The sequence below is a fragment of the Barbus barbus genome (assembly GCF_936440315.1).
Source record: "Barbus barbus genome assembly, chromosome: 11".
Lineage (NCBI taxonomy): Eukaryota > Metazoa > Chordata > Actinopteri > Cypriniformes > Cyprinidae > Barbus > Barbus barbus.
Window position 1 is genome coordinate 16,494,379 of NC_136739.1, and position 14,314 is coordinate 16,508,692.

Consider the following 14,314-nt stretch of genomic DNA (forward strand, 5'->3'; position numbering starts at 1 on the left):
AAACATTTGCAGTCATATTGAAAGATTCATGGCAATCGGTCACATTGCATCAGTGTTACCCCTTGGACATTCTCCGTTTCAGCACACACAAGATACACATGAAAAATCAGTGGTTTGATACTTTTGAAAGTTGTGAGGCTGTGGGTCTCTGCAGCACTCATTTGCAGTTTTGGCCAGAGAGGCAAAGCTCTTAAAAACTGGAATGAACTAAGATTATTCCCTGATGAGTCCTGAGCTGTATTTACATTTGCATGAATGTGCTTTTTTGCCTTGCTAGTTTTAAAAGGGTCATGTTATGTAAAACTGTATTTTTCCCTCCCAGCGAGCAATGCAGTGGTATAGTGATTATATAGATTATACTGTTTTTGTTGTTGTTTGTTTTTTTTCTTTCAGAAATCGCTTTCTATATCACACTAACTCTTGTTTTCTTGGGGCTAGAAAAAAAGTTGAAAACGGTCAGGAAAAACTGAATTATGACCAGGATATTTAACTTTTAGACCAGGAAACCTTGACTAACATTATAAGTGGACCTCAGTGGGGAAATAAAATTCTGCAAAAGTGTAAGATGTTGCCCTTTTAAAACTTTTTTTAAATCGCTTTGTGTTCCCAGAGGGTGATTGAACAGTAATGTTCGGCAGCCCAAGACCAAGTAAAGGAAATCAACTGGTCATTCAGTGTTTCTGGAGCCAAAGATTGTTCCCTGATTCCTCTTGAGATTTAGTCCATCCTGAAGGTTTAATACAAAACATCACATTGATGCTTTTATCCCCCTGTGTGCCAGTACTGATAAGAAACACTCTGGCACTAAGAAGTCAATTTAGTTCTGTTAGGATTTAGCTCTGCATTGCATTGTATATATGCTGCCTACGCTTCCATTTGTTACAGCAAACCATTGTGTATTGCTTTGGTCTAAATGTGTCTTCCAAATTAATTACTGTATATAAATAATTCACAAGAGATCAAAAACCCACAAAATTTTCAAGGCCCCAAATTTTCAAGTTATCCCAGATGCATTCTATGCGTTCTTCTTAAAGGATAGTCTTGGTAAACAGTCATGGGCCTTAGGGTGGCTTTCTGTTAGGTGAGATAAATCTTTTTTTTCCCATACATATTTATAGTAGACTTAATAACAGTCCTAACAATAAAAAAAAAGGTTTAATTTATTCAATGTATTAAAACTATTCAGACATGAATCAATATTCATTATTTAATATTCGGTATTTGACATATCACAAAATAACGAAGCCACATCTTTGGCCGCATTTACATTGCATGGTTCAGGTGACCCAATTCAGAATTTTTTTTTTTTTCTCCCGTGTGGCACAGATCGGATATGGCCCACGACCGTGTAAGCAGAAAAAAGTCACATGGATTCCGATATTTTCCGATCGGTTCCAGGCCTCAATCATATGTGGAAATAAATCCGATATGAATCGGATACGTGCATTTGCGCCTGCTGTGTAAGCGGACAAATCAGATCTTCCCCTGTAAATGTGACTCCTACATCATTGCAAAGTGAGTTTTTTTTAAAACATTTTGCGGTACAGACATACCTGTAAAAAAAAAAAAAAAAAAAGAAATTAATTCTAGTTGAGTAGCAGAGTATTAATTTTGTTCGTTTGTGTTAAATAAAAGGCGATCTGAGGCTGAAATGTGTTGCTTTTGAAATCACACTGAGTGCTCGTTGCTGCTATTGTCAGTGACGAGCACTTGTGCACAGACAAGCGCTTCAGTCCTGTTCGTTCCATTGAAACCACAAAATAAAATGCACACAAACATGTCCCTGCCTTTTTGATATACAATCACCGATGGACGCATTTGGTTATAATTACTAAAAAAACACAGACAATGTGACATGCTTAACAATATCTACCACAGATTATTATTCCACTCGCAAGCTTTCAGCAGAGCTGCATACATCACTATCCTGAAGAATTTGTTCTTAGCTATGTAATTATTTTGATGTAGATGTAACTATTGCATTAAAACGTTTCTATATGAATACCATGTCAATAAATTAAACTCAATGTACTATTCAAATTGATTTGTGATGTCATATGCTATTTTTGGCTTGTTTCACCAAATGCGGTGTAAAATGCACACATCGGGTACGGGTCACTTTTAAAAGAAATGCAAGCATGTCGTCTAAAAAAATCGGATATAGTCACAAAATCGGAATTGGTCATCTAGACCTGCAGTGTAAATACAGCCTTTGAGTTGTCCTCGTATGCTGAATTAATAAACAAACTGAATGTGACCTGATTGATACAGAATGTTTGTGTATAAATTAAAGCAAATGACATATCTTTAAGTATTTCTTAAATTACCTTTTTTTTTTAAAGCCAGTTATTCAAAGTATAGGCTGAGAAATGAGAATAAAGGACATCAGTGGTATGAATAAATACCTGTATGAATGCTTCACATAGAAGTCACATGCAAAACAATTGTCACCGCTGGACTTTTTCCACTGGTCTCTTCATTTTCAGGCATTGAATAAACCAAGCAACTCCAGTAACCTGCACTCTGACATACTATATCTGCCACAGGCATCTGGGTAGACGGATAGCCCTCTTAAATTACCTGTTGTTTTTCTTTTTCTCTATTTTAGAAAAGGAATGCTTTAAAAATGTCAATCTGTGCCTCCATCCACGGCCGTTGCCTCAGGGGCAAATGCTTCCCGTAAGACCTATTGTCATCATGTTTATGACTGGTGTCTGTTTAGTGACTGACGTTTAGGCAAATGGAAAAGTAAACATGAACCTGACCCGTGTGGGTGTAGGTGTGTGAGGTCAGGGTGAGGGTTGTTTTCTTTTTGTCCCCCTCAGGAGCTCAGTCCCTCCCGTACCTCCATCCTCCCTCGTTACGTGTCGACTCTCTCGGTTTGTGTAACAGCAAAGCATTGCCATCTCAAAAGTAATTGCTTTCCCACCTGCGTCCTCACCGTTTCGTGTTTTTCTTCTCTGCGTGATGGATGTTCTGTTCTTTAACCTTGTCTCCACCCACCCACAGTCATGCAATGTACTTTTCTCCAGCATTTGTTTCCTTGAGGACTTGGAAAAAGTTACTTAACAACCCAGATCCATATGCTAAGTAGTCTCAGTTCAGAACAACCGTGCCTTCCCCCCCATGTTCAGTTGGAAATGTAGGCCACATATAAAAACATGCCTGTTCTGCATTTGTCCTACTTTTGCCTGAACTCCAAACCAAAATCCAGCAGGTGCTCTGTGGACAGTCTTTCTTCATCCTACCTACTTATTGGGCATTTGTTTCAAAAGGAGGCCAAATGAAGTTCTTTTTTTCTCTATTCGAGCACTTACGACTAACAAAGGGAAGTAGGTTGTATTCGGGTAATTTGTCTTCCAGCTATATTTTGCTTATATTTGATTAAGGTTTTTGGACCATAAAGAAAGTGTTGCAGTGTGGCATTGTTAATTAAACAAATTGTTGTTTTAATGTGCATTTCTAAATATTTTATATATTTTTATCTTCTATAAATAAACACATTAGGTATTTATATAACACATATCTGTACTTTTTTTTTTATTTAGAAAAACAATTATTTATTATTCATTCATTTTTGTATGTATTACTATGTATTGTATTGTATCTATTTATATTTATATATTGCAAAAAAAAATTTGAATGTGAAATTTGTGGATTCACTCTTTGCGTTGAGGATTAGGAGAATTGTATGCCAAGTACAGCAAGCACATCCGCAGGGGTTGGATCCGTGCCTGCAGATGCCATCTATATTGCTTTCTTGCACTGATTCACTTGAATAATTGGGATTAGCTTATCTGATAAGCGGGAAACAGTCTATTGTGTTTTGCTGACAAAGGGTAATTGGTCAGAAAAGGTCATGTTGGGTGTAAGACAAGGTTTGAGTGCACTCTCATACATTTAGATGAACTACTAAATGGTCTCTGCTTACATGAGGCATGGTCAGAAAGGTTCAAGCCTTCAAGGTGTAATGGCATGCCAGTGTCTTTCACGGCACCCACAAACTAGGTCAGCTGCTTATCAATTCTGTGGTCCACTTACAGAAGCTATGGATTGTGTTTAACAAGCTCTGAACTGCAACTCCCATAAGCCCCTTCTGTCCAAGCTTTATGCAGTTCAGCTGCATGACATGGTCCACCTTTACCCCATTTAACACATCACCACAACCAGTATTATTTGCATGTTTTTTCATATAAGTTATCTGTCACAATAGTATTTATAATGGTCATACGAGACCCCTCAGTGTTCACACAACTTGTTACAATCCTAATGCAATGAACAGGTCTTCTGCTGGGCTTACACTCTTTTCACTTCCCTTCTCCTAAAACAATGGGTGTGGTCCATTGTAAAGTGCTAATTTTACTTCAAGTTTTATTTATTTTTTTTCTATTTTTTTTTCTTACGATAGTAACAATTGTATTGTTGGTGATTAATGGCTTAAATTCATGCAGTTTCTCTTCTGAACTGAAACTGTTGTTTTGAACTTATCTTACACTAACAAAACATTTCAGGGTTTTTTTTCTGTTTTTGAAAGAAATTATACTTTTATAAATTATACTCTTATTCAGAAAGGACACATTAAAATGATCAATTTAAAGTGAAGACGTTTATAAAGTTACAAAAGATTTCTATTTCAAATGAATCATTTTCTAGGGCTGCACAATATATCGTTCGCATCCGCGATAGCCACATCGCATGATGTGCGAGGTATAGTATACTGATCGTTATATTTATACTGATCGTTTTCTTTGCTCACACACAGACACCTTGTCTACACCAGACGCGATAGCTGTCGTGTCACGCCGCAGCATCTAAAGTGAAAAACCGCCTTTCCTCTATCTCCGACGAATGACAAGCGACAGACCGAAAGTCACTCATTTCCAATGGAGAGTAGTGCGGGAGCTGCGTGGAGTTCCGATCATGTGCGTATGCGGAAAATTCGGATCCAATTTGAACTTCTGCGGCTAGACCGGATGTGATTTAAAAACTATGTGCATAATTTTAGAATGAACAATATTTTGTTCACTTTAACATTATTCTTTAAACACCATTTCTGAAAAATGTTGGATGTTTTAAACCTTTATTGGTCAAACAGATTTTCTCTATGCCAGTTCACAGGTCAGAGTTTATTGTGTAGCAGAAGACAAAATCTTTGCATGTGCTTGTGTACCCTTCGTTTGCATGTAAATGAATGGAAGTATATGAAATTGAATATAAAATCTAGCATGAACCAACCCTTAACTCCTTTAAAGTGGGAATCAAAACATACCAGTGGCACCAGCAATCAACGTAACAGAGTGGGTTTTTTTTTTTTTAAAGAGTCATGGGTTAATCCAGGGTCTTCTTTCCTTATGGTGTCCTTCTGTAATGGCCACTTTGAATAGCCCTTCTTTGTACACGCATCTTATTGAAATAACCTTATGGTGGTTAGTGATGGCAATGCGTAAGTTGTTCAGAAATCAGCACAGCCAACTTGAGATTTAGAGAGTTGCTGTGAAAAGAGCTGGGTGACTATGGTCTCCATAGTGATGAAGTCTTACAGCAGTTATTACACCTACAGATGGTCTGTTCAACCAACCCAATGGCTTACACTTCCTTATTTATTGTCTTGCAGGACCCTGGACCCATGCCACCGTCTCCCACCCTGGTCCAGAAGCCACTGCAGTTGTTGGAAATCAAAGCTAGGGGGCGCTTTGGCTGTGTGTGGAAAGCTCAGCTGCTCAATGACTATGTGGCAGTGAAGATTTTCCCCATTCAGGTACCACGCGGACCAGAGAATCAGCTCCTAAAGCTGATGAGTTAATCTAACCTGCCTAAACCATTACACAGCCAAACGTAGAGCTGAGCCATGTGTCGGCCTGTGAAGTACATGTATGTGCACTGCATGTACAACATTAGCACATAATGTGATTTAGACACAACTGAATTTGAGAGTATTGTAAAATATTTCTAATTAATGATACTTGACCGCTAAGAAGATGCAATCGTATGAAACAGAATATGAACCGAAAACTATACATCTTCCGTATTCAAACATATCTTGTCAAAGCTGTATATGTCAATGTTTAATATATATATATATATATATATATATATATATATATATATATATATATTAATATATATATATATATATATATATATATATATATATATATATATATATATATATATATATATATATATATATATATATATATATATATTAGTTATACATTATATAATTATTTGTCAAATAAATATTGTAACTTTTTTAAAATTAACTATGGCTTTAAACAGAATATGAACAGAACGGTGTTCAGTGGGCGCTGTTTTTAAAATAAATTGGTATTCAGCAAGGATGCATTAAATTCATCAAAAGTGACAGTGAAGAGGTTTATAATGTTACAAAAGATTTCAATTTCATATAACTGTTCTTTTGAACTTTGTTCATCAAAGATTCCTAAAAAATGTATGACTGTTTCTGCAAAATATTAAGCAGCACAAGTTCTTTCAACATTAATAATACAAATAAAAGATTTTGAGCACCAAATCAGCATATTTTAATTCTGAAGTATTGTGTGACTCTGAAGACTGGAGTAATGGCTGCTGAAAAGTCAGCTTTGCATCACAGGAACAAATTATGTTTTAATATATATATTACAATAGAAAATCATTATTTTAAATAGCAATAATATTTCACAATGTGACCGTGTTTTTACTCCATTTTTGATCAAATAAATGCAGCTTTGGTGAGCATAAGAGACTTCCTTCCTTAAATATACATTAATTAAATATGTAAAAATATAAATATTTATGTCATGAAATAAAAATGTACATCCTTAGTAGAAACAGAGCTAACAGAAGCTGTCTCGCTCCACAGCTTAGAGTTTGGTGTGAGGGAAATCATTTGTCTCATCCATCAATCAATCTTGTAATAATTTGCTCTGGTAAATTACTGCTTACTTACATAATGTGAGTTGTCTGTGAATGTTAGCTAAAGCTCTGTAACTCGTATCAATTGTTTGAATGGTCAGTTAGCAGCCCTAATGCTGTCGACTTACTGCTGGATCAGTGTTTCTGTTGGAGCACAGTGTTTTTTTTAAGGGATTGCCCAGCATGCTGGTGTGCTGTAATAACTATGTACTTTGTCTTTCTCAGGACAAGCTGTCATGGCAGAATGAGTATGACATTTACAATCTCCCTGGCATGAGGCATGAAAACATTCTGCAATTCATCGGGGCAGAGAAGAGAGGAAGCAACCTGGACATTGAGCTGTGGCTCATCACAGTTTACCATGAGAAGGTGTGGAGATGTATTCGCAGAAACGTTCTAGATCCATTTTAGTTTCTGAAAGTTTGCAAATTAATTTCTGCTATGATAATCAGCAGGGATTACGTGCTGTATTATTGTTCAAATGTTGAAAAATAATGCTAATAAACTTCAAAAAGTTTTTTTATTATTTATTTATATAAATTTTGGACATCATACTAGATACTTTAATTTATGCTTTATAAAATTATCAATCCCAGCTGCTGAACACTGAGAAGCAATGAGAAAGAGAACTGGCTGCTTTTTGAATGCTACTGATGTAGTAAAATGCATCTATCCATAACTTTTCAATTTTGTTATGAAGGTTTTCTGTTTGATATGTTCTCAAGGGACATTACAAAAGAAACATTTTTTATTTGTCATGTTAATACCTGGTAGGATGCAATTATGTGAAATAAATAATTTTAATCAAAAGATTATTCAAGATTTTCGAGTCAATATGTGACATGGTAGCACCCAAAGTATCCACAGTCAGTGTTATTACTGAGTTTATACTTTTAGTTTTTAGCACTTTTTCTGTGCTGTCTCTTTGCAGGGCTCCCTAACGGACTACCTAAAGGCAAACGTAGTGACGTGGCATGAGCTGTGTCACATCGCTCAAACCATGGCTCGGGGACTGGCTTACTTGCACTCTGACTTCCCCGGACACAAACCAGCCATCGCACACAGGTTAGAAATGTGCAGCTCTTTAAGAACCAGTATGGTCATTGGATATATTGAACAGAAAACACTGTATAACTTGCTTTCTTGTGCGGGAACACATTTTTAATGGGTGGATTTTTTTTGCCCATGTAGTGAAAGTCAATGAAAGTCAGTTTTGGACCCCACTGACTTTCATTATAGAGACAAAAACAGCTGAAAGGATTGAAAGGATCTTTGTGAGCATTTTAAACCTTTTTACTTACTTAAAATTGTATTATATGTGCACAGAGATATTAAGAGCAAGAACGTGCTGCTGAAGTCTAACCTGACGGCCTGCATAGCTGACTTTGGTCTGGCTTTGAGGTTTGAGGCAGGAAAGTCAGCTGGGGACACACATGGGCAGGTAAGTGTTGAAAGACAACTGTTCAGATCCTTTAAAGCTTTGTGCTGATCGTAAAGTGCCGCCCTTTGTGCGAGGGTTGGCTGTGTGAAGTGTGTTTAAATATGAATATGATTCTATAGAGGTGTATCAGAGACTGTATCTCAAAACCTAATGTGCTGCCTATATAAAAGACTTGTCACGACACCAAAATGTCAGTAGTCGATACCATATCAGCAGTGAAATTTCTTTCTCAGTACCTCAACAAAAATGTATATGCTATTGAGCACAAAAAGTCTTTTGTGCAAACAGTTAAGTAGTAATATAAATGCTAACAAATTCAATTAAAACCATGGCATGTTGCCTTCAAGGGTTTTTCAATTAAGTAATCACATCTTGAAGTTTTTCCAAGCAATTATTCAAGTAAACAGGTGGTAATAAAATCATGAACAAATAGAACAATTAAAATAATAGAACTAGGATGCAAATTAAATGGAAGTTTTTCACATTTTAATAGCAGTCTGAAAGTATTCAGGTAAACATTCAGTAACTTATTTAAATACAAAAGAAATCAAATATAAAATTCAACTTTTTGTTTTGTTATTAGGCTATAAATCACAGCTGGATGGGCCCTCCATATTTAAACCATGAATGAATTGACTGTAGTGCTAGCAGAAAGATTGTAGAACGACTTCTACGACTATTCACTTGATAATGAAGTGCTGGTAGTTCCCCACTACATATACAGTGTTTTATTACTGGCATGTTCAAGTGTTGGTGTGTATCTAGATCATTGAAACGTTCTCATATACTTTAATGTAATAGTTGCTCTGGCAGCTGGACCCTTGCCCATGATTCGCTACTCATCAAGGCATACTATATGCATGTACATGTTCCATTTTAAACTGTCATGCTAACCAGATGGGGGTCTCTCTGTGCGCTGCAGGTGGGAACCAGACGTTACATGGCCCCCGAGGTGTTGGAAGGGGCCATCAACTTCCAGCGAAATGCTTTCCTCAGGATAGACATGTATGCGGTGGGACTGGTGCTGTGGGAGCTGGCGGCCCGTTGCACTGCATCTGATGGTACGTATACGTGAGCTGCTGTTCCTCGTAGACCATTTTGACATCAATCTGTGCAGTTATATCTGTTATTTTATAGTATAAATTTGATGGACATTTGAGTTTAATGTGGTCTGGCAGCACTCCCTGATCACACAAACACATTTCCAGTATGTTTTCCTGTCACTTGGGCCTGAATAAGTTCATTATTATTGATTATTGGTGTCTGGTCTAATGGAACAATGTTGATCAGGAGTGGACAGTGAAACAGACCTCAGGGGCTATTGTGACAGGGTCATCATGTGTGACGACCTCATTGAGGGCAGTGCATGATGGGATTGAATGGATGACAGAGTATGATGGCAGATCAGGTGGTTAAATGGCATTCTGTCTAGCTACCTCTTCTCCAAAGTGTCTTCTCCCTCATTTGTTTGGCATTTCTGTTGATAATGCAGAAGAATGTTATTTTTTTGATGTTGAAATATTTTATCCTATCTTGGGTGTTTCAGTTTTTATCAGCAATTATTTCATTTCATTTTTGATGGGCATGGCAAAATATGTATTCTTATTCTCCCATCAAAACTCTAACCCAGGGGTTTTTAAAAACTTTAATGCCAAGAGCCACTAAAAGTACATACAAAAATGAAAAATTGTCATAATTTCCTCTCTCTTATGTCCTTCAAAGCCTGAAAGAGCCTGACATCTTCTGTGAAATGTAAAAAGATACTTTGAGAAATGGTTTGGTTCCCAACATTTTTCAAAATATCTTATTTGGATTAGGATGTCATACAGTTTTGGAACAACGTGAATGATGACACAATTTTCATTTTTGCAGCTGAACACATTCTTTTCCCAACAAAAAAAAGATCTTAAATTATTTTTATACTGCTCAAAATTATTAAAAACTAGGGCTGATAATCAAAAATGAAACGGTAATAATTTAGTAAATGTTAAAAATGGTTACATTACCACATTTATCTAATGTCTAAAGTTAACATAAATTTAGACATTCTTTAAAAAACTTTTTGTGCAAATTTTCTGTGTACCCCTTTTACCCCTGGGTTCTCTGGACCTTAGTTTGAAAACGTCTGTTACCCCTCAATGGTAGAACTTCCTGAGCAGATGTTTGTTTATTGCTTCTTAAGGTCCAGTGGATGAGTACATGCTTCCATTTGAGGAGGAGGTGGGCCAACACCCCAATCTAGAGGACATGCAGGAGGTGGTGGTCCACAAAAAGCTTCGGCCCACTCTCAGGGAGTGCTGGCAGAAACATCCGGTACGTAATCATCATTAAACCGTACCGCTACTCTGAAGTTTTTAATGAAGTGAATATTATACTTGATATAAAACACGTTCAATTTGTCTCTCAGGGTCTGGCCATGCTGTGCGAGACTATAGAGGAGTGTTGGGACCACGAGGCTGAGGCGCGTCTCTCTGCAGGCTGTGTCGAGGAACGTGTGATCCAAATGCAGCGGCAGACCAGCGTCTCCTCCCCAGAGGAAATAGTCACCGTTGTAACAATGGTGACCAACGTGGACTATCCCCCTAAGGAGTCCAGCCTATGACTAGAGGATATCAGCATGTGAATTGCGGGCTGACCGAACAGAAAAGACGTGTCGGGGATGGTGGTGGACTGCTGTTCTGACGGCTGGCTTCAGACATTCTGGATGATCGTCCTGTACTTACGGCTGGAGCAAATGCAGACAATGCATTTTGTGCCGAATCTGGGTTTAATACAGGTTTACCTGGAGCCAGCTACGTTATTGTATGTGTTATGTATATATAAACTAGTACCACGGGGCGCTCTGGTAAGGACGGATGGATTATAAGCCGACATCAAAAACGAACCTCTTTGTTGTCGTTTCTCTGCTCGGAGAATAAACTTTTCCAATCACGGTGTAAACGAGACTCCTCCGCAGCACAGCGCTCGTGTCATTTCAGTATAAAAAAGGGCAACGTCCATGTAAAAAAAGACACATTTTATGTGTTCGTATGAATGACTATTGTAATGCCAATAAGAAACAGCTTTGAATGTGTAGTGTGACGCTGCTGTACAGATATCAACAGAAAGGGTGACGATACAACCCAAATCAACACGTGTTTCCTCTGAAAGCTTTCAGAGTTTCTGTCAGATAACCACCAACCTCTCGACAAGGTATACCTCAGTTTCTCATCCTAATAATAAGTTTGTTTTGTAAAACTATATGATATAAAAAAAGAGGCTTTTCGATGACCTCCATTTGGCACGGAAGCTTTTTAAATACGGGGAAAACTTTTTTTATATGACAGAATATGCCAAGAAACGATGGCCATTCATAAACCAGTGTTCTGCCTTCTTTCTTTTAGTTGTTCTCTGTGTTGCCCTGCTGTTTAAAATGTGATACTTTTGTTTTGTTTCTAGCATTGTGATCGTTTGTTTGCTAAAACAAATTTTGACCTTTATCGACACCTGTTGAGAAGAAAAAAATCCCTGAAAATATGAATTTTGTGAACATAATACAGAAGCACTTACCAATATAGGTTTGCGGTGTCCTCACAACATTGACGTATGTGCATGCCTTGTTTTCAATTCTTTCGCTTTTTTTTTTGGTTCATTTTTAATTTTCTTAGCTTTTCAAACCTTTATCATGTGGAGCTTGTGCATGAGATCCCTTTAGCAGTCATGGAAACCCCTTCATTATTGGTTAACCTGAAGTATTTCCTGTCTTCAGGGCGTCACTCTTTTTGTTTCATTTCCATTTGGAATCATCCAATCTTGGTCTTCTACGGTCTTCTCTGTCCACGTCTGTCGTGCTGCGAGTAGAAGACATTTCTTGTGCGCTGCGTTTGAGCCAGTCTCCTCATGAAGCCCGAACTCACCCGTCAAACTGGTTTCAGATCAGTAGCCAGGCGACCTTCTACACACTTCTACAAGAACTGTATCTCAGTATGTCTCAGGAAGCGTTTCCCTTTGCTTTGAGCCCTCTGGTGCCATTCTGGTGACCCTTGTTGTATTATGTATGCAAGGGCCCTTAATATAACACCTTGTTAATGTTGTCATATTATGTGCAATAACATCCTAAGCAGGGACTGTTTCACAGCTCACAGGCCACTTCCAGTGTGGTAAAAATCCAAGCGCCTAGCAGTTTGCTTAGACCATAATGTACATCACAAACTGAAGTCGACGTCAGGCTATGCATATGTTATGACGCCCGGTTGTCTGAGAGTATTAACTAATAATATGCTGTAATGGGGACCGAACACATGCAGTAACTCTGTGTCAACAGGCCGAAAGAGTCTTTCAAAAGAACAGCTTCTCTGCTGCTGCTCTTTGGCTTCATTCACACTGCGCTTGAATCCAATTTGATTTTAAAATCCGATCTTTAGAATCATTTTGCGAGAAATCTGCTTCATTTGTTCTTACAGTGTAGTCAATATCTATTCCAGATAACTGCTTAAAATCTGATCAGACTATTCACACTGAAACTGATATTAATCTGATAAAAATCTGATTTTTATGAGGGGTTTTTTTTTCCCCTTTTAGACTACAAACAATTAATCAGATTTGTATCAGATATTAAATTGGATTTCTGCTGCTTGTCTGAACAAGTCCTGAAATATGATTCAGTGGTTCATTTTGCTTTCAATGTTACATTGCACCCCAAAAGAGTGACACATTTATTGAGATCTGAACTGACAATTGAACGCATTTCTGAAAATCTGATTCACATATTCATGTGATTTGCATCAGGTTTGTAAAAAATTGTCTGATTTCATGTGTGCTTTCCCCCATTCAGACTACAAACAACTAAACTGATTTGAATCAGATACTTAATCATATGCTGCCTGTCTGAACAAATAATCCAAAAAAATGAAAAATGTATTTAGATCTGATCTGACCATTCAGACTCAACACAGGTTTGTAAAAACCTGATTTTAATCTGATTTCAAACCACATGGCTGTTTGAATTCAGTTTGTAAACAATGCATTTCATGTTTGTTTTTTGTTTGTTTTTTTCATCCATTCAGACTACAAACATCTGAACTGATTTGAGTCTGATACAAAATCTAATTTCTGTTGCCTGTCTGAACAAATCGTGAAGTATAATTCAGTGGTTCATTTTGCTTTCACAATTATTTTACAGTGTGATGCATTTGACAATGTTCAGGTCCATACAATCGTATGCAATCAAGCCTTTCAATGAAAGCTCTCTATCTGTCTCTACTGTAGCATTGTCAGTCAGCTCATTCTGTTTTACTTCATCTGATGGTAAATTAATACAGGGGCCTGTGCCATCTTTTAAGGCCCTCAGTTGAACTCTGTAGATGCAAAGGTCATTGCATTTAAGGTTGTTTATAACATCAAGCTGAAGTACCTGGTTCGCTCTGGTCTGAGAGCATCTCCGTGAGGTTCTTGTGATTCCCTTTTGACTAAACACTACAGATGATTCAATAAGCTGAGTGACTGCTGCTGGCCTGTAGAGTGTTTTCACTTGGTGCTGTCCTGTTCCCTGTCTGTTTTTGGTTTTCTAGTTGGGGAATCTGGGAGGAAGGTTGAATAAGATGGAAAGCCAAACTTTAAAAGCCCCGTGTTTAGTAGAAGACTCGGATGATAATGCACCGTATGTACATATGAATGTTGTTTTAGATTGTGAAAAGAGCATGCATTTTTTTTAATGTCTCAAATAAAAAAATATTATTATTATTAAATATTTTAATGTTAATTTTGTACATCTGTATTTTAGTTTTATTAATTTATATCATGGCCCAACTGTCATTCTTCTTTTCTGGATCAATGAGAAGTGATGCTACTGGTCTGATAAAACACTACTAAAGAATCAATCCTTTACCTCAGACTTCCACTCACAGTGTTCAAGAGATTGAACAAACAGTGTAGCACGACAGACAACATGGTTCAGAGTTGCAAGTATTGCTCCTGGGA

General features: G+C 37.3%; 1 protein-coding gene across 1 annotated transcript in view; it reads left to right on the forward strand.

Annotated features, from left to right (window-relative positions):
• LOC306877217 (activin receptor type-2A-like) overlaps positions 1-14,049 on the forward strand; it is a 63,238-nt gene extending 49,189 nt beyond the window's left edge. Inside the window, exons 5-11 of the mRNA XM_079428838.1 lie at positions 5,615-5,758; positions 7,141-7,284; positions 7,847-7,980; positions 8,242-8,356; positions 9,279-9,417; positions 10,539-10,669; positions 10,764-14,049. Of these exons, the coding sequence (XP_079284964.1) occupies positions 5,615-5,758; positions 7,141-7,284; positions 7,847-7,980; positions 8,242-8,356; positions 9,279-9,417; positions 10,539-10,669; positions 10,764-10,958 (1,002 nt within the window). The 3' untranslated portion in view covers positions 10,959-14,049. The remainder of the gene's footprint in view (positions 1-5,614; positions 5,759-7,140; positions 7,285-7,846; positions 7,981-8,241; positions 8,357-9,278; positions 9,418-10,538; positions 10,670-10,763) is intronic.
• Positions 14,050-14,314: the final 265 nt, after the last annotated feature.